Here is a 24,890-nt window from a genome sequence, read left to right on the forward strand (position 1 = left end):
TTTGTCAGAAATATACTTTTCAACAGTAGATCACTCAAGTGAATCCAGTGATGAATCTATCAAGGTGTTTATTGATGTTTTTAGTAAAAAAATCACAAGTTTTAATTCACTTGAATGATTAAACTCCAAAAAATCCTAAATACACTTTATGTGAAATGATTGGGAAAGTGTGATAGTGTTGTAAGATTTTATGTTTGAATTTGGATAAAAGTTTAAAGAAGTACATACAAAAATATTTGGATGGATAAAAGAAATTAAGAAAAACTACAAAAGTAAAAAAAAATGGGTAAAGAATGCTCGAATTAAGAGTGAGACGAAAGTTTATACATTTTTTAGAAATTCTTTAACTCTGTGACTCGGATGTGTGAATTCTAATGAGAGTAAAATGAAATGCGAACATCCGTTACAACATCGAAATCTACTTATATATTAGGTACATTAATAATTGTCAACAACAGTTAACTGTCTAAAATTTGACATGTATCTTGCGATGTGGGCTTTTGTCTTCTTATGTGTTTCTATGTGTCTTCAGTTCTTTAACTGCTTTAAACTGTTACCGCCTAATCACATTAGTCAAAAAGGTCCACTTGTCGAAAACGTCTTTAAGTTTTTATTTGTCGAATTTGCAACTTGGTGTTGATAATATGACTTAGCTACCTATGCTTAGTATTTATATCCATTTTCTTTCCCACATTCATATAGAAACAGCTAAGTCAAAAATCTGAAGCTAACAAATGTCCCTAAAAATGCTATTTTCGATCATATTTACAATATAGAAGAAATATGGTGTTTTTTTTAGTAAACTCACAACACTATTCAATTCATTTTGCATATGTCATCATCATGACTACCTATACCTAGTTGTCATGTCTGCAATCGTGCAAATGCCAGCCAATATGGCTCCGATTTCCAAGGCCATCACAGGACACATAAATTAAACATATTAATATAAAAGAAAATTATTAATTATTAATTATTTAAGTCAAAAAATAAAAATGCTAGTGTTTTAATTTATAGACGGAAAAACTGAAAAGTTTCACTCCAACAACTATATAACATATGTTTCACTTTTTCTTCCACTTCACCATATTTTTCTCTCTTCTGAACCCTAAAACTCTTATTTTCTGCAACATCCATTTCACCTTCTCTTCTACTCAAGTTCTAGAAAACAAATGGCTTCCTCTTCTAGTATAACAAAATAACTTTTGATCCCTTCAATTGTTGATATTCAAGGTCATATCTATTCTAACAATCATACTTACATACTTGAACCACCAATGAAGAAAGAGAAATCTATCATTTGGGCTTCCCAGGTATTAATTCCCTTCTCTATTGCAAGTAGTGCTCATGCATACTTGTGTCTTTTACCCAAATCATCTGTAAAACTTGCTAAATTGAAAAAGTCATTTCCTTGTATACCCTATTTGCAAACCTCGTGCATTTGAGGATAAAAGCTTGGAGTTAGGGTTCATGGAGCAACTCCATCGCGTATTATTTTCTTCTCCTAACATTAACAATTAAGCATATATCAATTGTCTTAATAGAGTAGAAAAGAAGAAAGGGAATTTCTGGCAAGATCAAGGCATCTTCGACCTAATTCAGTTGTCACGGACTGGGCCAAAGTACAATGCCAATATGCTCATATATGCCCTTTATTTTTGGGAAGGTTAAAATAATACATTCCAGCTTCGTTGTGGGATGATAACCCTCACACTTTTTAATGTTGTTTCAATTACTGGTCTTCAACCAATAGGAGAAACTTTAAACCCCGGTCTCAAGAACAAAATCAAACCTAGTCTTACCTTTGACCATCCTAGCTTCACCACATACATTAAAGACCATCATGGCCAAACTGAATAAGTCTCAGACTCCGAACATATTGATGTCCTTATCCTCTGGTTATCTCATTTTGTTTTTTTGTTCTATTTCACTTCAAATAGGTAAGAAGTTCATATCTTTAGCAACTCAGATTCATGAGGGGAGGCATGTTTGTCCCGGTAGGTTGATCATGTGATGTCTTTATATTACATCTTTCCTCTCTTGAACTAATTTTTTTTCCAGCTCTAACAAAAATCTTCTGATTTCTAGTCCTATGTGGCTCTTGCAACTCTAGCTTAATTCTACTTTTGAGCCTTCTCTAAAGGTTGAAGTTCCACTTGACATGGTAAGACAAGTTGAGGGCACTATACTTACTTAGTTAACTCCAGAAGATGATGACTTATCGACTGAAGAAACCTTCAGAAAATAGTTTTTTATGTACTCGGATTGTGCCATATTCGTTTCTTCTATGGCAACATTTTTCAATTAAAACCATGAACTAGATTGGTTCAGAAGAGAGTTTCCAACTTCTTCACTTGAAAACTAATATGAAGCTCTCGACATCGGGGTAGATTTCCTTAAACCTACTATCATATCGACCAAAATTTCAATGGGGAAACTTGGCATGGAGCTTGTTAGTTATTTTCCAAATTTGGTGGTTAGATAATTTGGTTTTAGCCCGTTTTTACCAAGATCACTTTTTAATAATGAAGACGAAATCTGCTTGGCTAATACCACACTAACAGAAAGAGAATACAAAGCGTGTTTAGACTTCCATGCCCAAAAAGTCATTAATCTGAGGCTATTCAAATTTGAAGCTTCTTACCTTTGTACCAAAGAATTCGAAGAGTGGTGGTCAACATATCATAATGATGTTTCTATGGATCACTCAATTTTGTTGCAACGTCTGACCGACGCTTTTTCCTCTATACAGAAACAAACCAAAAAGAATGTTCGAGGTACGCACATCAAGGATATTCGAGCTCTTCAAAATCATTTTGAAATTGTGTATAATCCTTGTCAACTTAGTCAAATTATTCATCAGACATATTTTTCTTTGAAACAAAAAATTATCGAAAAACATTCCAAAACTTAATTTTCCCTCTTACGTAAAAGATAGATATGAATTTGCTTTGAATTTAACCTTCCCAAATTTTTATCATTACCAACTTTCGAATTTGGCTTTGCTTTCCAATTGCCACTTCCAAAATGGTATTTTTTTTTTGTGTTATGAAGACTTACAAAACGCATTGAAAAAGCTTGCCTGGAGAGTAATTTCGACTAAGTAACATATAAACAATTATCCATGGCCTTCTGAGAGTCGATCTCGAACACGTTCGAGTCAGATCCGCCATTTTAGAAGGTGATATATATGGACTCTCTAAACTCACTAACTCCTCTTTTGTGTTCATATTATATACTTGTGTTAAAATTTTGTAGCTCGAGCTCTTGTTCCTCCAAAAGGGCCAAAGAAAAAGAAGCTTGAATTAGTTGGAGAAAGTGAAGAATCTGGCCCAGTGCTTGGCCAGTAAAAAGAAACAAAACAAGTATTTGAAAATTATCCTTTGAGAAGATTAAGGATAATAATAATTGAAAGTAAAGTTTTTCGAATGAGTTCTATTCAAAACCATCGAGTACAATCCTTTCATTGTATCTGACATCAAGGATTTGTTGAGGCAACTTAATGGTCAAGATTTTCCTGATACCACTATTGATTTCGTCCTAGAGTTTGAAACATTTCTCGATCAAACCACTCAGAATGTAGAAAGGAAGAAAGAGTCTGCAAGTAATCTTAGGAAAAATAATGATGATATATCCCAATAATGGAACCTAGTGGCTCAGTCTCAAAACTGAGTTGATAATTTGGAGGCCCAAACCACAAAGAGTAAATACCAGACATCGGCCTACAATGAAAAATTTTCAAATAGGATGAAACAAGTTAAAGAACTCCAATAGAAGATTGAGGACGAGCAACGAGAAAAGGCTAAAATAAAAAATTCTTGACTAGTTTCTCTTGAAGAAAAGATAGTTCAAGAAGTCAACATTGGTCTTTGGTATACTTAGCTTGCTTGTCTATTGGAAGAAGAAATTCAAGCTCTAAAAACAGAAGATTAAATGAATGACACGAGGATCAAACTTGCAAAGAAGCACTTGGAGAAGATTAAGGATAATTTTCCTTTTTGAATGATCAACTTTGTGTTTATTAGGTAACTATGTGATGACAATATGCCATTTTGGCACTTTTAATTATAATGCCATTTTAGCACTTTTATTTCCTATGCATTATTCTCCTGTTATTTGAATCTTCTGCAACATAGCTTTGTACTTATTTAAGTACTTACCATTTATTCTTAGAGTTCGAACTTCAGGACCCAACTCTTTAACTTTGTAGGCATTATTTGAAAATACTTGGCTGATTCGAAATGAACCTTCCCAATTTAGTGACCATTTACATATAGTTTTATCTTTTCGATCCATAGGCAAAATAATTTTCCAAACGTAATCAACAATTGTAAAGGATTTTGACTTAACCTTCTTGTTATATGGTTTTAGCTATTCATTATTTTAGTCTTATGAGAACGTTCATGGCAGCTAATCTTTCCTCGTCCAAATCAACTCATTCATCTAACATCATGTTCTAATAATGGTCAGAAGGAGTTTCAACTTGCCTTTGAATTCTAGTTGACTATAAATAAATTTTGAGAGACAAAAATGAATCATGACCAAATGTTAGTCAAAGTGGAGTATAACTAGGTGCCTCCTTTAGGAGAATTTCGACAAGCCCATAATATTTTGTCTAAAGTCTTATGGAAATTCTTTAGCTTTTGACCCACATGTTTTTTAATCAGGACAATTATAATTTTGTTAGTTGCTTCAACTTAGTCATTTTATTGAGCATAATAAGGAGTAAAAGTTAAAAGTTTGATTCTTTAGTTTGAAGCAAACTCAACTATCTTTTAACCACTAAAAAATGTGCCTTGATTAGTGGTTCAAGTTTCAGGAATTCCAAACCTATAGATAAAGTGATATTGAATAAAATTAGTTATTGCTTCCTGATCTATATTGATCAAAGGAACAACCTCTATCCATTTGGTAAAATAATCTATACCAACCACAATGTATTGTGACATTTGAGTGATGTAGGTTGAGTCTCACTAATTAAATTTAAAGCCCAACCTCTAAATGGCCAAGATTTAACAATAAAGTGTAACTCACTTGCAGGAACATGTTGAATACCTGCATATTTATGACATTCTTGACAACCTTTCGCAAATTCAATACAGTCCTTCGACATAGTTGGCAAGTAAAAACCTTGTCGAAACAAAATTCATTTCATATTGTGGCCTACTTGTGATGCCACATGACCCATCATGGACAACAAAAGTTTCTAAATAAGTTACACTCTCACTAAGGTATTTAAGAAATATTCCATCAAGAGTCTTTTTAAATAATTTGTTCCCAATAATAAAATAACTTAAAGCCTTATATTTGATTTTCAATCTGTCACCCCTATTGGATTTTTCAAAAAAATAAACAATTGATTTTCGCTAATCATTTGTCGACAGATTTTCAATGGAAAAAATTTCTATAGAGTTTTACAATTCATCAAACCCTTTTACCCCCCCCCCCCCCCCCCCCCCCCCCCCCCCCCCCCCCCGTCAATTTTAACTTTGACAACTCAAAAGGAAAAGGATTGGTCAAAATTAATTCTCTTTTACCTCGATTAATTCTTCTAACCTTTCCTTAGAAACTTTGTAACCATAAGCAATTTGTGATAACTCACTAGGTTCTTGGTTTTCGATTCGAGGAACATGTTTGATGTTGACTTCATCAAATCTTGTTAATAATGAATTGGTCTTGACAAAGTACATCAACAAGTTCCCTTGATGCATTTTTACTCTTTTGTCAGTTGTTTCACAACCAATTCTGAATCACCTCTAATTTTGACTCCGTTTCACCTAGGTCCAAAATAATTTTGAGGCCTGCAATCAATGCTTCATACTCAGCCTCATTGTTTGATCAACAATCTATAATTATGAATTTGAACTTAGTTGTAATTTCTTTAGGAGAAGTGATCGGAATTCCAATATCAATTCCTTTTTTTTTGCTTGGAACCATCAAAGTATAATTTCCAAGGTTTTAGACTGACATAACCTTGTATTACTTCGACTATTGCATGATCAACAATAAAATCAGCAACATCTTGGCCTTTCACAACCTTCAAATGTGCATATGTTAAAGAACATATCGTCAAGGCTAAATCCCATTTCACAATTCGACTCTATAAAATAAGGTTTGATAACATATGCTTAATAACATCAAAATGGGAATAAACAAAAACATCAGCAGGCTTTATATAACATTTCAATTTAGTACAAAAGAAATACAAGCAAATGCATAAGTTATCTATTTGGCTATACCTAGTTTCTGGTACAAATGGCTTTGCTTTGACAAGGCTCACCGTTGGTGTTGAGTTTGAGGTTGAAATGAAGGTTTCAGTTCTTGACATTTCTCATTCACAATTCATAGTTTTATTTTTGAATAAAAAAAAATAGTTGGTTAATGTTGATTATTCTTACTTTTTGTTATTTTTTTGGATGCAGGTTGAAGATTTAAACAATTTTAACCATGAGAAGGATTTTTAGGGAATGGATGAATAACGGATCTAAGGATTGGGGATCAACCATTTCCCAACGAATTGGCAGTCCAAAGAGAGAATGACTTGGAGAAATTGAATAGGAAAGGGCGAGAGTTTAAGGGAGTGGGTACAAATGAGCAACCAGTAGAGAAACAATGTTTCTTCTGAGGAAAACAAGGATCAACCATGTGCTTGAACTTCTGGGATCATCCCTCATGAATTTACTTCATCACAACTTTATGGTAATATTTGTGGATCAGTATCTCATGCTGCTTTGAGATGCATTGATGAAGAGTTATTGCGGGTTGATCATGTGGGAGCCAACATGAAAATATGTGGTTGTACTCTTAGAACCTCTTATGGTTTTCCTTGTGCTTGTGAGTTAAGAAGATAGACATTTGATAGTATATCGACACCAATAGATATTGTTCATGTTCATTGGAGGAAACTAAGCATGGAGGTTGATTTGGAGGTAAATGTAGATGATGAATCGGAGGTGGATATGAGTAATGCAATAGATGAATTGTGGAAAAAGTTTAGGTCACTAGATATTGTTGAGAAAAGATCATTAAAAAGTAAGGTTTGTGAAATTGCTTACCTCACAATGACTTCAATGTGCCCACCACCTGAGAAATTAAAAATCAAAGGAATGGTGAAGAATAAAGGGAAGAAACCAATGGGATATGATGTTTATAGGGATCTTTCATATCGTAAGTGTGTTGATCAATCAGCTCAATCTTCAAAGAGACCACATACACAATTATCTCAATCATCCCTGACTTCAAAGAAGCAATCACAATCAAAGGAGCAACCAACTTCAAAGAACTAATTCATTCATCAATTTCCTAATCATTGTAGGCCATATATTAAAGATGTAGTTAATGTTGCATCAGATGGAAATTGTGGATTTAGAGTCATTGCATTATTGCATGGATATAAGGAAGATAGTTGGCCAATGGTTCATCAAGACTTGGATAACTAAATAAGAGACTATGAAAGATCAAGTTTATATGAGAAATTATTTAGAGCTTGGTTATCAAAAGTGAGAGAATATTTGATGATATGAACTTTAGATCCTCATCCACTAGAGAAATGGATGATGCTGTCCGATATGGGTTATTTAATAGCGAATCATTATAATGTCGTTCTTGTCTGTTTAGGCAATCATTCACTCCAACTTATAATAAGCACCCCTGCAAGAAAGGACATGCGATGTTGCCTTACTAAATGGTAACCCCAAGTAATCAACAACAAGACCGAATAACCTTTTTTAAGACTTCTAGCGGCTTTCAAGAACATGATAACTTACTTGCATAATTTTCGATTTGATGATTGTGGACTGGATAACATGGTTAAAGTGTTTCGATATATGAATTTTTTTAAGGCTCAAAAGACTTGTAAAAGCGAACGAGGGAAAAAGAAAAAATTGAAACAAATAACTATTTAAACATTGACATTTTGGTCAAAGTGGTATAATGCATGGGTAAGGGGATAAATATTTGGGTATGAGGTAAATTTTTTATTTTTGGACTTCCTTATTAACTTTTTAGGCATAATATTAGACAAGTAAATCATAGTCGAGGAATCTTCCTACCACCCCCCAAATTGAACCTGACACCCACACATTTTTTCATAATGGCAAAAATACCCTTGTCAAAATTTAACAAAAAAGAGCCAACAAAAGATCGATAGTACAATTCGAAAAATCCAATACGCTTTATAATTTTTCGATTTTCTTGAAAAATTTGGTAGTTCATTTTGATAGGCGAAAAAAATTCAATAGTGTATTTTAAAAAATCCGGTAAAAATTTGATAGTGTATTTTAAAAAATCCGATAAAAACTCATAGATTTTTTAAAAAATCAAGTTAAAAACTCGTATTTTTTTGAAAAATTCGATAAAAACTCAGAGTTTTTGAAAAAATCGATAAAAACTTATAAGACTTTCTAAAAAAATTGTAAAAACTCATGATTTTGAAAAGTCCGATAATATATTTGAAAAGTCTAATAGTTTAAATTCAATAAAAATTTATAAAATTTCCCAAAACCAATAAAAACTCGTGAAATTCTTAAAAAATATGTAAAAACTCAAAAAAAAAAAAAATACACAAAATTTAAAAATAATTTGTTGAAAAGACATAGGGTGTGTGGGTGTTAGATTAAATTTAGGGGTGGCAAAAAGATTCTGGTTATTCTCTTTTGACAGGAAAATAAGAAAAGGACATATTCTCTTATATTATGGATACTACTAGAACATTTGAGTTTTATTCTCGAAACTCCTAGATCTCCCACGTTTCTTCTCAAACTTCCCATATTCTTTCTACCCCCTAATAAATGCCAATTGTTCTCCATTCTCAATCCATTCATAACAAATAAGCAATCTGAAAGAAAAACGTGCGACAAACACAAAATATTCCTCCAATACAAAAGAGCAATGGATTTCAGGCTAATGGGTTTGGATTCTCCACTGTTCAACACTCTGCATCACATAATGGATCTCACAGACGACACAACCGATAAGAACTTAAACGCTCCAACAAGAACATACGTACGCGACGCAAAGGCAATGGCTGCAACTCCAGCGGATGTGAAAGAGTATTCAAATTCGTACGTGTTTGTGGTGGACATGCCTGGGTTGAAATCTGGTGACATAAAGGTTCAGGTGGAAGATGAGAATGTGCTATTAATAAGTGGCGAGAGAAAGAGAGAAGAAGAGAAAGAAGGTGTTAAGTATTTGAAGATGGAAAGAAGGGTTGGAAAGTTAATGAGAAAATTTGTGTTACCTGAGAATGCGAATGTTGAAGGTATCTCTGCTATTTGTCAAGATGGTGTTCTTACCGTTACCGTTAATAAATTGCCTCCACCCGAACCTAAGAAACCAAAAACTATTCAAGTTAAGATTGCTTGATCGGTGTTCGATTTCATGTTTGCAAATCAGAAGGAATGTATGTTTTTTTAGTTGGTTTGTGTAGCAGTGGTTTTGTGTGTTTTCTTAGTTGCCTTGCACCTATAGGATGCGATGTAATCTGTAACAATATGAATCTGAATGAATTTTAATTACCTTGGTTTTTCTGCTAGTAACATTCTTGTGTTTTAAGTGTGGGAACTTATTCATTTCTGGTTTGAACCTATTTGGATATCTGTTAATATAGATCAAATAATCCTCTACAAATATTGAGAATATCAACATTTGTGGCCACTATCAATGTTTTGGAGACACATTGGTTGATCCATTTGAACAACCACTTATTGTAACTTTTTTATTATACAACAAATCGGCACCGGAATACCTGATATCGTATTAGTACTCAAATTGTAGAACTTGTGGTGACAATTCAAATCAAGATGACATTGTAATCTAAATTCATTCATTCCTTGCTGCGGTTGAGTTTTCACATGTTCATATGAGTATACATATATAGTTATTCATTAAATTATCAACCTAGTATTAGGGGTTCACTTTTAAAAATCTAAATTAAATACTAATGTGAATATCTAGTTTTTATCCAAATAAAAACCAATAACTATATATTTGTTTCATGTTGATATACATATTTTAAATTAATTTTATGTTTTGAAGTTTTAAAAATTTATTATTTAAAAATTTATAAAAAAATTTATTTTAAGAAGATTCAGGATTCTTTTTTTTTAAATGATAGAAAAAATTACAAAATATTCTTTTTTCTCTTTTTTTTTATTTGGAATAATTTTTTTATTTATTTTCAAAAAAAGATGACAAAGGAGCGTCAAGAATGGTGAGCAAACAATCCATCAATGGCAGCAGACCATTATTAGCAACAACCACCCTAACCTCACCAAGCATCTACACTACGAAGAATTTCTTTAACTTGAACCCATGAGTGGGGGCCTTCAATGGAGTACAGTTCTACAACAAATAAAACATAAATCATCAGTTACTTTTAATTAACCACTAATAAATAAAAATAACTTAAATTAAAATATGTATATTTCTTCTTGCCTTAATTTAAACGCCATATGATCGGAGTACCTAATGAGTAGGGTAGGATCAGAGGGTCCTCTAGAAAACCCCTCATATGTATCAGCTTGAACATGAACTTATGTATCAGTCTGAATTGGCACCTTCGTATCAGTTTGAATCGAAACCTTTGTATTAGTCTGAACAGGCATCTCTGAATCAATTTGAATTGATCGCTTTGTATCGGTATTAATCGGCACCTATGTATCATCCTGAAGAATCATTTTTGTCTCAACACCATCAATAATGAAAACATCAGTCTAATCATCATGATCTTTGGACCGACCAGTTATACCTCTTCTATGGTAGAGAGTATGTAGTCCACGAGAATGATTAATCCTCTTGCGGCGAGAACCGGTGGTAACTATTTTATCCCCTTGCTTGTAGATGATTGTTTCCATCATCTTCGTTGTCTCCACCATAGCACTCTACAGCATGTCTCTCGCTCAATCTATGTATGATTTTTCTATTTCTTCCTCTTCTCCTCACTAAAAAGATAAAAGATCAAAAAAATATTTTAAAAAAGTATTGGTCTACCGAATTTTAGAAAAATTTGACCACAACACCATGTCTATCAAATTTTTTAAAAAATGGTAAAAACTCATAGTATTTATACCAAATTTTTAGAAAAATAGGTATAAATGTATCCAAAACTTTGAATTTTATTAGATATTCTTAAAAATTTGGTATAACCTCACAAATTTGATACCGTTAATTTCAAAAATCCAATAAAAATATAGTTTAAATGAAAAATCTGATATATTTGCAACAAAAAAATGCAGGAGAAACACATAGATTTTTTTTTCAAAAAAATCCAAAATAATCAATTATTCAAAAAAATTATCAAAATAATTAGGTTTTGTAGAGGACGCGTCAGATGATTTGGCGCATCCCCAATGCATAAAGAGGAGGCGTCAATAGCATTGACGCATGCATTGGGCTTCTCATGAGGAGGCGCCAATGGTAGTGGCGCATATGTGCATTTGGTTGGTGTATGCGCCAATTCATCTGGTGCATACACCCCTTGCTGTTTTTTTTATATATTTTTATTTTTTTTAACTTTTTAATTTTTTTAATTATTAATATTTAATTTTTATTATTTAATAAATAAGAAATAGTAATAAAAAAAATCATTGATGATGTAATAATTGGTTACATTGGACTGACAATAAACTAATGACCGGCCCGATTATAACGTCCTCATGTTCCACATCTCGGTGTGTTAGTTTGTCTCCGAGGTCTCCCACGATTTTCTTGAGGTGTTTGGGGTCTTTGTGTGCTGACCTGATCGTGTGATGGCTGGTTGAAAGGTCCAACGGAAGTTCCAGCGGCATTTGACAGATGTGTCATCATTTGCTCCCAATATCCGGAGGGGCTATGGCCAACGGCGCTTCCATAATGGAGTTCGGTGCCCATGCCATCGTAGTTAGGGCGTTGGGGTTGGGTGAATTAGGGACGGTATAATTGCCCAAATTGGGCCATTTAGTCGTTTTGAAAACGAAGCAATGGTTCCTGGGGCGTACTATAGTTAAATAATGGTTTGGTATTATGTTGATGGGATGTTTGGGTGGTCATTGATGGGGGGCTACGATGAAGTGACCCATATGAATCATCTGGGCTATAGACGGTTGTGGTTGCGGGGTTTGATTCTTGGTTTTGTGTTTGAGTGGGTGGTATGAATGGATTGCGACGTTGGATGGTTGGTTGTTGGGTGGTTGGCATGAACAGGTTGTGATATTGGGTGTTTGGTTGTTGTGTGTATGTGGTTGGTTGATGTTGTGTGGTTGGTTGTTGGGTTTGGGCGGGTTCACATTGTTGTTGGATGGTGAATTGTTGTGGGGCGTACGATGACGAAGCAAGTTGGCGTGGATCCATCAAATATCGCGGCTCAGATACAAATTGCTGAGTTGTTACCGACCTAAACCATGCCATATATTGTTGAGTCGGTCTTGCACCATGGATGACTGGTTCGTTCAAGATGTGTTATCGTCGATTCCTCCATTGACGACACATCTCTTTTGCAAAGTCTCTCCAGTCAGAATAATCTCATTGTGCATCAATCTTTTTTTGATGCCAATCCCCAACCACGTGGGAGATTTTGGAATCTATTGTAGCATTCTGAACTTCAGTTTGACCCGGTCACTCTGGTGCATTTCCACCGTAGTGAATTGGATAATCAGTGTCTTCGCTGTCCAAACTGCAGCATCGTCATGATTCACATCATGATCCAGACCCAGATATGGCCTCTAGACAAACTGTAAAACAATACGAAACAATTAGATGGAAAATAATTTGAGAAGTATTTTTAAATTAAAATATGGTTGGGTAGGATTATTACATCGTCATGTCCAATGTGGTCCAATAGATTGCGATAGACTACAATAGCATGTTTCGGACACCTGCTGTAGTTCATTCCCCTTACTTACCACCTAAGATAAAAAAGAAGTGAAAATATTATTTACTGTTAATTATAATATAAAATATAATTAACTAAATGGTGAACGATAAAGTGTTAGACTTACTTGGCTGCAAACGGGAACACGAATGGGCGCTCATTTATCGGGGCAAGCGACGGCATTCTTGACCAACCCCAAGCTTGAAGCAAATACGCACATGAAAGAAAAGTACAAGTATTCTTTTTTGCAGTTCTACACATTGCACTATATAGATGGGCCAACACAGTTGAACCCCAACTATAAGTGTTTACCTTATTAATGTTGCGTAATAAAGGTAAATACATTATATTTACAGAATTACATGTACTTTCTGGAAACAAAAAATTACCAAATAAAATCATAATGTAACACCGAGCTTTTATTATTTTCTCATACTCGGTTGAATCTTCGGACAATACTATACTGACATAATATTGTTTAAGGTATTTTAAATTTATACATTGCCCCCTTGCTTGACCGGATGTGTCCCCCTCAGTTTCGTCGTCTAACAAAGGGGTCCCCAATAATTCATTGCAAATATTATTGTCTTGGTTAACTCGACCATTCACTGCCTTTCCGTCTATGCGGAGACCCAACAACATGTACACGTCCTCAAGTGTGACGGTACACTCACCAGTCGGAAGGTGAAATGTGTGGGTTCTCGGGTCTCCACCTCTCCAACAAAGCCAGAATAAACTTGTAGTCCACCGAGTACAAAACAATGTTGAGTAGATTTCCAAATCCATATCCTCTAATATATGGTTCTATTAAAGGATCGTGGGGTATATATTCATGTACACGACATTTAAACCGTTTCGGATCCTAATAACAAAAAAGTAAGAAAATACAATTAGAAGAAGAAATACATAATCAACAAACACAACTCTATAAGAAATAAGAAAAACATAGATAACAAAGGTATAATACTAAAAATAGAAAAAGTAAAAAGAAAGAGATAACATACAAATGCCGGGATATTCTCGAGTGTGCCTTTATGTTCATCGCCCATAGTCAACAAAGACATGATTTGATTTTGCAAAACTTGAGTGTGGTAGAGGAAAGAAGTGTGGTAGAAGAATATAATTGAGTATTGATGAAGATGATTTGATATTGTTGATATGAGAGTCTATTTATAGATGAATAAGTGAGTAGGTTTGCAACCTAAAATGAATGTGATTGGTTGCATGGAATGGAAAGAGAAGACAAGGGAATGACAAACTTCAGAAAGCATGTGAGGAATCTCTCTTCTAGGCGCATGTGAAGAACCATATGCAAGGGAAGAGGCACCTTTCCTCTTAGCGCCTGCATGTGATTCTTCACATGCAAGGAAGAGGTGCCCTTCCTCTTGGCGCCTTAGTGTAGGGCAATGGGAAGGGGCGCTCTTCCTAGTGGCGCCTAAGTACAATTTTTGTGAAGAGGCGCCCATCCTTTTGGCTCCCCAGTTACTTTATGGCGCCTACGGAATGGGCGCCTAGGTGGGAATATTAGGGATCAGGGTTCAGAGATTCCTTGATTCTCTGGCGCATGTGTGTTCTTGTCACTCTTTTCTCTGCATGTTTGATTCTTTCTACTGCATGCATGGTCAAGTCTGTACAGACAATGACCAAGTTATCAATGCAACGACCAAGTTAGCAATGCAACGCTATTTATGTTGTGCAGATGAACAACTTAGCAATGCATTCAATTCCATTAAAGCTATCTACATATTTAATATTTGAACTTAATGTCTTCCACACAACATTACATGATCAGTGCCTATGTCGAAGGTGAAATATTTGATCATCAGTTTTTAGGGTTTTGTTTTCGAAACACAGAGGTAACTCGGTTTACAATAAATCGACGATCAAATTTTTCACATCTAAAACAAAGAATAGAAAAGAAATTGCAGTGCAGTAATGTGGGCCAAATCATCTATAAAAATTCGGTTTGGTTTGCAGAAAACCAGGTAAAAATTTATTAGAAAAAGATTCGAGATGATGATGATGTTCAGCATATGTTTGTCAATCACGAACAATCCGGTTACAATGATATAGAGTTGTATATATTACCACATCAACAACAGGTGTCTCAGTACATTGATCAGTCACAAGTGTTTTATGAGACTGATGACGAACAAGCTGAGGTGAATGTTCCAGATGACGAAGAAGAAGAAGCTGAGATCATGGTTGATTCGATGGTGAACGCTGAAGAGGAAGAGGAGCCAATACCAGCAAGTCATGTATATTGCCCACCCCAACACATGACAAGGTTAAATTTGGGTTCAGATGAACCTTCAGCAGATGTATGGTACAATCCTTACGTGTAGATGCAAGGATCTTTGAAACAAGGAGACACATTTCACACAAAAGAGGAATGTGTAAAAGCCATTAAGAAATTCCACATGCAACTATCAGCTGATTTCAGAGTTGACAGAACTGACGCATCGAGGTATAAAATTTATTGTCCGAATGAGCACTGCCTTTTTAGGTTGTCAGCTTCGTATCGGAAGAGGAGCGAGTCTTGGGAGATTGGATCAATGAGTCCAGATCACACATGCATGCTGACAAACCCAATGCAAGATCATCGTAAATTAAGCTCTCAGCTAATATGCGATGAAATATTGTCTGTCATTGGTGACAATCCGTCGTTAAAGGTGAGTACAATAATCTCGCATATTAGGGTAGAGTACGAGTACACTCCATCATATAGGAAGGCATCGATAACTAGGACAAAAGTTGTTGAAAAAGTGTTTGGCAATTGGGAGGAATCTTACAAACAACTTCCAAAATACCTGTTGGCTCTAAAACAATATGCTCCCGGGACAATTGTCAAGATGGAAACATTGCTCGCCTATACACTAGATGGTACGTATGTTGTTGGAAATAGAATATTTCACCGTCTATTCTGGGCGTATCAACCATGTATCATAAGTTTTTCTTTTTGTAAAACAATTATACAAATTGATGGTACATGGTTGTACGGAAAATACAAAGGAAAGTTACTGATGGCAGTGGCACAAGATGGGAACATCAATATTTTTCCAATCGCCTTTGCCATAGTTGAAGGGAGACTGCTGAGGGATGGAGTTTTTTCCTAAGAAATCTCTGATTACATGTTTCACCTCAGCCTAACTTATGTTTGATCTCCGACAGACACCCTTCAATCATCAGTGCATATAATAACATTGACAACGACTGGCAAAATCCTCCTTCGACGTATGTATTTTGTATTAGACATATTACTCAGAATTTCATGTGGGAAATCAAAGATAAGACGTTGCGGAAGAAGGTTGTCAATGCAAGTTATGCATTATTAGAACCTTCTTTCAAACACTACAGCAAGGAAATAAGATTGTCAAACGAAGATGCGGTACGGTGGATAGATAGTATTCCATTGGAGAAGTGGACTAGGGCATACGACAACGGTCAGTGTTGGGGCCACATGACAACAAATCTTGTGGAATCAATGAACTCTGTCTTCAAAGGCATCTGTAACCTACCAATAACTGCTTTGGTGTAGGCTACATATTTCAGGCTAGGGGCGTTGTTTGAAACCAGACGCTTAAAATGAAGTTCAGTGTTGCAATCTTGACAGTTGTTCAGTGATGCTTCAATGAAATTCATCAGACATGAAGTTGCCAAAGCAAACACACACGTGGTTACGGTCTTTGACCTAAGTAAAGGTTGGTTTAGTGTTGTCGAGTCCATGGATCACAATGAAGGCATGCCGATGGGACAATACAGAGTCGAACTATATAGAGGTTGGTGCGACTGCGGAAAGTTCCAAGCCTTTCGTACCCCCTGCTCCCATGTCATTGCGGCATGCTCAAAGGTTCGAAGGGATCCATCCTACTTGCTATCTGAAGTTTACAAAGTCGTGAGCCTTTCAAATGTTTATAAAATTAGTTTTTCCGTAGTGGCAAAAAAGAATTATTGTCCAGAATATCAAGGGGACATCGTCTGGCACAACGAAGTTATACGAAGGAAGAAAAAGGGTCGCCCAAACAACACCCAGATTTTAACCGAAATGGATACGGCGAACAAAATGGTTAGACTATGTAGTTCATGCCGTCAACCAGGTCACAATCATAATAATTGTCCTAGTGTTGGAACGAACACAACCAGATAAATTTACATGTACCTCTATTGTAATATATGAAAAACTAAATTTATTTCATATTAGACGCCTGTGACGAAAGTACCGTTACATAAACAGTAACACAAATAATTATAACAAATACAATACAAGAACTATGCAATTACAATCATCAAAATAATTTTGAACATGTAATGCATCATCCTACGAGCGTCTTGGTCGGTCTTAATATCCACCCACCCGCGCACTTCTCCGTTTGGTTGAACGTGGACACAAACCATTGTATTCTTCTAATCCGCTCACCCTCTCCAATTTCTCCCTCTAACCAACTATACAACGTTCGATTAAGACGTTCAGACGTATCTGTGTTCCAAAGTCGAACCTGTGTCGGAACGACAACGACATAAAATATTACATCAGTATTTCGTTTCTGAATGTATGCAGACATTGTTGAAACAAAGAAAATTGAAATTGATGGTGGTTGAACTAGACAAGTTATGGTATTATGAGATGAGTTTGAGTGAAAAATATTGCATCCAAGACGTGGTATTTATAGAGACGAAACATCAATTGTACAAAACACATGGGCACCTGAGGGATTGGCGCCCACATGACCATGACATGCAGGCGCCAGATGAATGGGCGTTCACACAACCAAATACACATAGGCGCCAGGAGCATTGGCGCTTCCTCATGAGGCTCAATGCATACGCCACTAGCATTGACGCCTCCTCATGAGGAGCCCAATGCATGCGCCAATGCTATTGGCACCTCCTCTTCATGCATTGGGGATGTGTCAATTCATCTGGCGCATCCTCTACAAAACCTGATTATTTTGGTAATTTTTTTGAATAATTGATTATTTTGAAAACAAATGATTATTTTAAAGAAAAAAAATTCGAAACACATAAGATTGAAAAAATAATGCTACTTGTAATAATTCGGTATTTTCTAACAAACCACTTAGCAAAAACATTGTTTTATGAAAAAATCTAAAATATGTGATTTTGATTGGGAAAATATGTTTTTATATGTGAATTTTTCTAAAGGTTTGGGCTTTCATATTTACTAGGGCTTTGAGGCCCAATAATAGCCGACCAAGTCATAGTCTGATAGACACATTATTCTATTTTGACAACAACAAAAAAAAACATTACAATATTCCTTCTATCCTGGATCCTACTAGAAACATTGAGCTTTGTGATCGAAACTCCTAGAATTTCCAATGCGCTCTGTTTTCTCTTGAACCTTCCATAATCTTCCTACCACCCTAATAAAAGCCAAACATTCTCTATTCTCAATCCATTCACACAAAAGAACAATCAAAAATCAAAACGTGCGACAAACACAAAATCATCCCACAAAGAAAGCAATGGATTTCAGGCTAATGGATTTGGATTCTCCACTCTTCAACACTCTCCATCATATAATGGACCTCACCGACGACACAACCGAGAAGAACTTAAACGCTCCAACTCGAACATATGTCCGTGACGCAAAGGCAATGGCTGCAACTCCAGCGGACGTGAAAGAGCATCCAAATTCATACGTGTTTATGGTGGACATGCCTGGGGTGAAATCTGGTGACATAAAGGTTCAGGTGGAAGATGAGAATGTGCTATTGATAAGTGGCGAGAGGAAGAGAGAAGAAGAGAAAGAAGGTGTTAAATATTTGAAGATGGAAAGAAGGATTGGTAAGTTGATGAGGAAATTTGTGTTACCTGAGAATGCGAATATTGAAGCTATCTCTGCTATTTCTCAAGATGGTGTTCTTACGGTTACAGTTAATAAATTGCCTCCACCTGAACCTAAGAAACCAAAAACTATTCAAGTTAAGGTTGCTTGATCGGTGTACGATTTCATGTTAACAAATCAGAAGGAATGTTTGTCTTTTTAGTTGGTTTGTGTAGCAATGGTTTTGTGTGTTTTCGCCTAGTTGGCCCTATATGATGATGATCATCATGCGATGTAATTTGTAACAATATGACATGAATGAATTTTAATTACTTTGGTTTTTCTGCTTGTAACATTGTTGCGTTGCCCCCATGATAAAATTGAGAAACTGAAGTATTAAAGAAAAGAAAATGTTTCATTTACACTTTTTTTGACACCTAATTAAATTTATGTTTGGAAAAAAAAGTTAACAGTTGGTTGGAATTGATATGGCAATACATATCATATATTAAGTTTTTCAACAACTTAGCTCAAATTGTAGAAACTGTGGTTCATGATGAGGTTTAACCAGTCAATAGGCCAAATGAACCAATTATGGTGACAATCCCAATCAAGACGACATTGCAATCTAAATCAATACACATGGAACTGGTGATCTAGTCAAAGAATATCAAATATCTCGTCAACAAAAAGAGATTCAACATTAAAGTATTTATATTATTAAAAGCAATTTAGTAAAGAATATTAAAATCACATATAAAGTATCAAATTTATGAGGTTATGTATATCTTTCTAAGTGGTCTGAGTTTTGTAAAAATAAAGGAATAATTTTGAAATATATGAAGGCAACTCTAACACACATTGGAGAGGGACTAATCAATTAAACAAGTGATTGGAAGAGCACATTAATATTTTTTATTTTGGACATGATAATCGATTAAACATCAATCGATTGAAGTTTTATGTCAAGCGATTGCCTCATCAATTTCGCTCGTGAATAATTTTATTTTTTGGTTTCTCCAACTCCTATATAAAGGATATATATATATATATATATATATATATATATATATATATATATATATATATATATATATATATATATATATATATATATATATATATATATATATATATATATATATATATATATATAAAGAAGGCTCGCCTTCTCTTCATTTCACGTCATTTTTCAATTATTTACATTTTCTTTAGAATTTATCTCTCTAAACTTCTTTCGTCTTCTCTCTCTTTCTTTCACTTTAAATTGTCTTAGTGCTTATAAGTGAAACTTTATTTTAGAGGAAGAATTTTTGTAAGTGATTGTGTTATTTGTTTAATTCTTGAGAGTGTAATACTCTTGAGAAGATTGAGTCTAATTCGTGAGATAAATCAGTTAAAATCTTTGTTTTGATTTATTGAGATTTATCAGAAAAAAATCATGCTTTTGGTTATTGAGATCAGTTTGAAAATCTCTAACAAGATTCTAACTTAGCAAGTGGTAAAAGCTATTTGTGGTTGGAGATAAACCTGTAAAAACCTCAAGATCATCTTGTATAAAGGTTTGTGAGCATAATCTTCAAAAGCTCAAAGTTTATATTCAAACTCTCAACAAGACCTCTTGGGGACAGGACTAGTCCAACGTTCGGTCAAACCTGTATAAATCTCTTTCTCTATCCTTTTAACTTTTGCTATTTACTTTCAAAATTTATTTTCACTGCAATTCACTCAAAAGAAATTACTAGCACAATCTTAATTAAGAAAAAAATAAAATCAATCACGAATTTTAAATACCACAATTTACCACTAAGAAAAAACCACTCAAGTAACGAGGACAAGGTTGGGCACATTAACCCATGAGTGTGAACTCTTCAAAATAAAATTTAAAGAGAACATAAGTCAAATGAAAACATGATTCACCCAATATCGTGAGTCATATGAGAACTCTAGGGAAAATATTCTAAAATGAGGAATTAGTCATAAAAATTATTAGATGCCTAAACCGTAGTTGACAACTCAAAGTCACTGCAATTTTTGAATCTAAGAATTTAGCAACTATGGACACACATACTCTCTTCAGTAAATTGCAGGAACATGAAATGAAACTCAAAATACTTGTCATAGATGAAGAAGGAGAAAATAAAAATAAGACTCTAGAACTTTAAGCTGGGGAATCTGATTTTGATGGTGACATGACTCTCATAGTAAAGAATTTCAAGATATTTATGAAGAATGAGAAAAGGCAAAAAGAAGAGTAAGAAAAAGATGGAAAAAAAACACCACTCATTCCAACTTGCTGAAAGAAATGACACATCAAACCATATTGCCCCATTCAAGAAGGCAAATCAAAAATTCAAAAAAAAACTCGGGAAAAGAAGAAAGCTTAAGTCGCATGGGAAGATAATAATATGGAATCCTCTGACGATGAAGAAGAAAAGTCAACATTTGTCTAATGGAAAATCATCAAGACAATGAGATAACCTCTCCCTTATCTTATTATGATTTATTTAGAATCTGTAAAAAAACTAACAAAAGAAACAAACAAACTAGAACAAATTATCTATACATCTAAGGATAATATCTCCTCTCTTGAATCTAAAAAATTAAATTGTAGAAAAGGAGATAAAACTCCTCAAAGAGAAACAAAAAGATTATATTCAAAATTCTTCCACTTCAAACGAAGATGATGAACCTAACAAGTGCGATAACTTTGACATTTTGAAAAATGGAATTTTTTATCTTCAAAAATCACTTGTCAAGTTCACCAAAGGAAGATATAACTTCAAATTTTTATTAGGGAATCAAAGAGCATCTTCCAACAAATGGATTAGGCTATGAACCAAAGAACAATACTAGAACATTCGAAAACATTTGTAAAGCTAAAAACATATCTCACTGTAAAACTTTAAAATGCAACTACTGTGATAAAGTAGGTCACATTACCATATTTTGTTTCATTAAGAAAAGTCATGAAAGTAAAGAATGACATCCTTATTCATACTTCTATAACAAACATTGTGAACATAAAACAAAAAAATTGTCTAACCTGAGAATGCATATATCTCCAAAACATAAAGAAAAAATACTTATGAAACTAACAAACAAGGAACCAAGATGATATGGTTACCTAAAGTTAAGAATTAACATTTTCTTTGCATGAATAATTTACAGTCTCAAACACCAAATAATATCTTGATAGCGGTTGTTCAAAGTATATGACAGGTGACAAAATCTTAATCTCCACTTACTTTCCTAAAGAAGGAGGATTTGTCTCCTACAGGAATAATAATAAGGGGAAAATTCTAGCTTTTGACACCATTGGTAAGCCCCTAAATCCAATGATTGGAGAAGTTTTCTTGGTAAAAGGACCTAAGCATAATTTGCTCAGCATAAGTCAACTACGTGACAAAGGTAACAATGTAATATTTGATTCTTCTGGTTGTAGTGTCATAAAATATAAATCAAATGAAACTCTATTTACTAGCTCAATAAGTGGAAGTACATACACAATGAATCTAAATAAGATCTTTTTAATATATGTATGTCTCTTAAGTAACGGGGATGAATTTTGGCTATCGCATAGAAGAGTAGCTCACATCCACATGGATCTCTTGAACAAAATGGTCTATGCAAGGACCTCATACATGGCCTGGAAGACTTACATTTTGAAAAGAACGGATTATGTGATGCGTGCCAAAATAGAATCAAGTGAGGACTTCTTTTAAATCTAAAAATATAGTTTCTATTGATTGTCCCCTTTGCAACTGCTTCAGATGGACCTTTTTGACCCATCAAGAACCGTAAGTCTAAGTTGAAACTTCTACACCCTTGTAATTATGGATGACTACTCTCGCTATACCTGGACATTATTCTTATCTCAGAAAAGATATGTGCTTGCTACCTTTCAAAAATTAGCCAAGTTATTCTAAAACGAAAAAGGTGTAAGCATTGCATCTATAAGAAGTGATCATGACAGAGAATTCCAAAATGAGGAATTCAAACAAATATGTAACGAGAATGGTATTCGGAACACCTTTTCCACTCCACGAACTCCCCAATAAAACGGGTTAGTAGAGAGGAAAAACAACTCCCTAGCAGGACTTGCAAGGATGATGCACAATGAGACCAATCTTCCTAAATACTTATGGGTTGATGCTGTAAAGATCACTTGTTATGTTATGAGTCATGTCTTAATAAGACCAATTCTAAAGTGAACTCCCTGCGAACTATACAAAGGAATAAAGCCGAATATCTCTCACTTACACATCTTTGGGTAACAACAGGAAATATAACTTTGAAAAATTTGATGCAAAAACTGATGAAGGTGTATTCATAGAATATTCCACTTCTAGCAAAGCTTTCAGAATCTATAACTAGAGAACTGCTACAATATAAGAATCATTTCATGTTACCTTTGATGAATCTAACCCTAAATCTATAGAAGTAGAAGTTGTTGATTGTGCAGGTATATTGGAAAAGACAAGTCTAAAGGATAATTAAGAATCGGACCAAGAGAAAAATGAAAATCAAGTCACAAAGGAAGAACTAGCTCAGGATCAAATCCCAGACATTCCTTCATAATATCCAAATCTCTCGAGGAAATGGATACAGACAAAGGACCATCCCATTTAGAATTTCATTGGAGATATCTCCAAGAGAGTTACTACTCGGCGGTCCCTTAATAAGGTATGTAACTTTGTGGCTTTTGTTTCACAAATTGAAGCAATGGGAATTGACAAAGCTATAGTTGAAGAAAATTAGTCTCTTATTATTCAAGAGGAGTTAAATCAATTTGAATGAAACAACATTTGAGAACTCATTTCTAAAACTTCAGCTAATATAATAATTGGTACCCGATGGATCTTTCACAACAAGCTGAATGAAGATGAAAATGTTTTAAGAAATAATGTTGGACTCATTGCAAAAGGATAAAGTCAACAGGAAGGAATAGATTCTATGAAACTTATGCTCTTGTAGATAAATTAGAAGGCAAAAGAATGTTATTAGCTTTCTCTTGTATCATGAATTTCAAGTTATTTCGATTGGATGTAAAAAGTGTCTTTCTAAATGGTTACATTCAAGAGAAGATATTTGTTGATAAACCTCCAGTTTTATCAACCTAACTTTTCCAGACCATGTTTGCATGCTTAATAAGGCATTATATGGGCTAAAATAAACTTCTAGAGCATGGTATGATCGTTTAAGTAAATTCTTGCTTGAAAATAAGTTTCAAAGAGGGAAAGTTGATAAAACTCTTTTCATCAAGAAAACCGAGCATGACATTTTATTAATTTAAATATATATCGATGATATCATCTTCGGTGCTACTAAATCTTTGTGCAAGGAATTCTATGAAATTATGAAGAACGAGTTCAAAATGTCCATGATGGAAGGGTTAAAGTACTTTCAAGGACTCTAAATACATCGAACTAAAAAGGGAAAATTCATAAGACAAGCTAAATATTGTAAAAAGTTTCTAAAAATATTTGATATGGAGAAGTCCAAAGAAATAACAACACCAGTGTCAACCTCATGCAACCTTGACAAAGATGAAGATGGGAAACCAATTGAATAAAGGAAGTATCGAGGTATGGTAGACTCTTTTATCTATCTAATTGCATCTCGTACTAATATAATGTTTGTTGTATGTATGTATGCACGCTTTCAAGCATTCCTGAAAGAATCACATCTCAGTGTTGTCAAACACATTATGAGATATCTCTCTGGAACACAACAAATGGGTTTATGGTACCTCAAGGGAGCGGATTGTAACTTAGTTGGATACTTTGACTCTGATTTCATTGGGTGCAAATTGAATAGGAAAAGTACCAGTGGCACGTGTCACGTACTTGCGAACTCGCTTGTCTCATGGCATAGCAATAAACAAGAAAGTGTCACGCTCTCAACAACTGGGGCAGAATGCATTGTTATGGGTAGCTGTTGTGTTTAACTTATTTGGTTAAAACAACAACTCAGTGACTATGGTGTAAATATAGAGTTTCTTCCATAAGTTGTGATAACACTAGTGTCATAAACCTCACAAAAAACTTAATACTTCACTCTTGGACTAAACACATTGAAGTTGAGCACCACTTTATTAGAGGTCATGTTAAAAAAGGAGGATGATCTAATCAAAGTGGATAGTATGTTTTTGGACTGAACCATGATAAACGTCATGTCAGAACAAATTTCTTCTCTTCAGTATTGAGATGGCATACAAACAAATGAGCAACTAATTTGTGACTCAAACCATGA

At 34.4% G+C, this 24,890-nt stretch overlaps 2 protein-coding genes across 2 annotated transcripts; both read left to right on the forward strand.

Annotated features, from left to right (window-relative positions):
• The first annotated feature begins 8,770 nt into the window (after positions 1-8,770).
• Positions 8,771-9,536, forward strand: LOC127087893 (17.1 kDa class II heat shock protein). The gene has a single exon (XM_051028812.1). It carries the CDS (start codon positions 8,890-8,892, stop codon positions 9,361-9,363), a length of 474 nt encoding a protein of 157 aa, XP_050884769.1. The 5' UTR covers positions 8,771-8,889; the 3' UTR covers positions 9,364-9,536.
• Positions 9,537-18,144: 8,608 nt separating this feature from the next.
• On the forward strand, positions 18,145-18,993 carry LOC127087892 (17.1 kDa class II heat shock protein). The gene has a single exon (NM_001426943.1). The coding sequence runs from the start codon at positions 18,334-18,336 to the stop codon at positions 18,805-18,807; it is 474 nt and encodes a 157-aa protein (NP_001413872.1). The 5' UTR covers positions 18,145-18,333; the 3' UTR covers positions 18,808-18,993.
• Positions 18,994-24,890: the final 5,897 nt, after the last annotated feature.

Source organism: Lathyrus oleraceus, chromosome 5 (genome assembly GCF_024323335.1).
Source record: "Lathyrus oleraceus cultivar Zhongwan6 chromosome 5, CAAS_Psat_ZW6_1.0, whole genome shotgun sequence".
Classification (NCBI taxonomy): domain Eukaryota; kingdom Viridiplantae; phylum Streptophyta; class Magnoliopsida; order Fabales; family Fabaceae; genus Lathyrus; species Lathyrus oleraceus.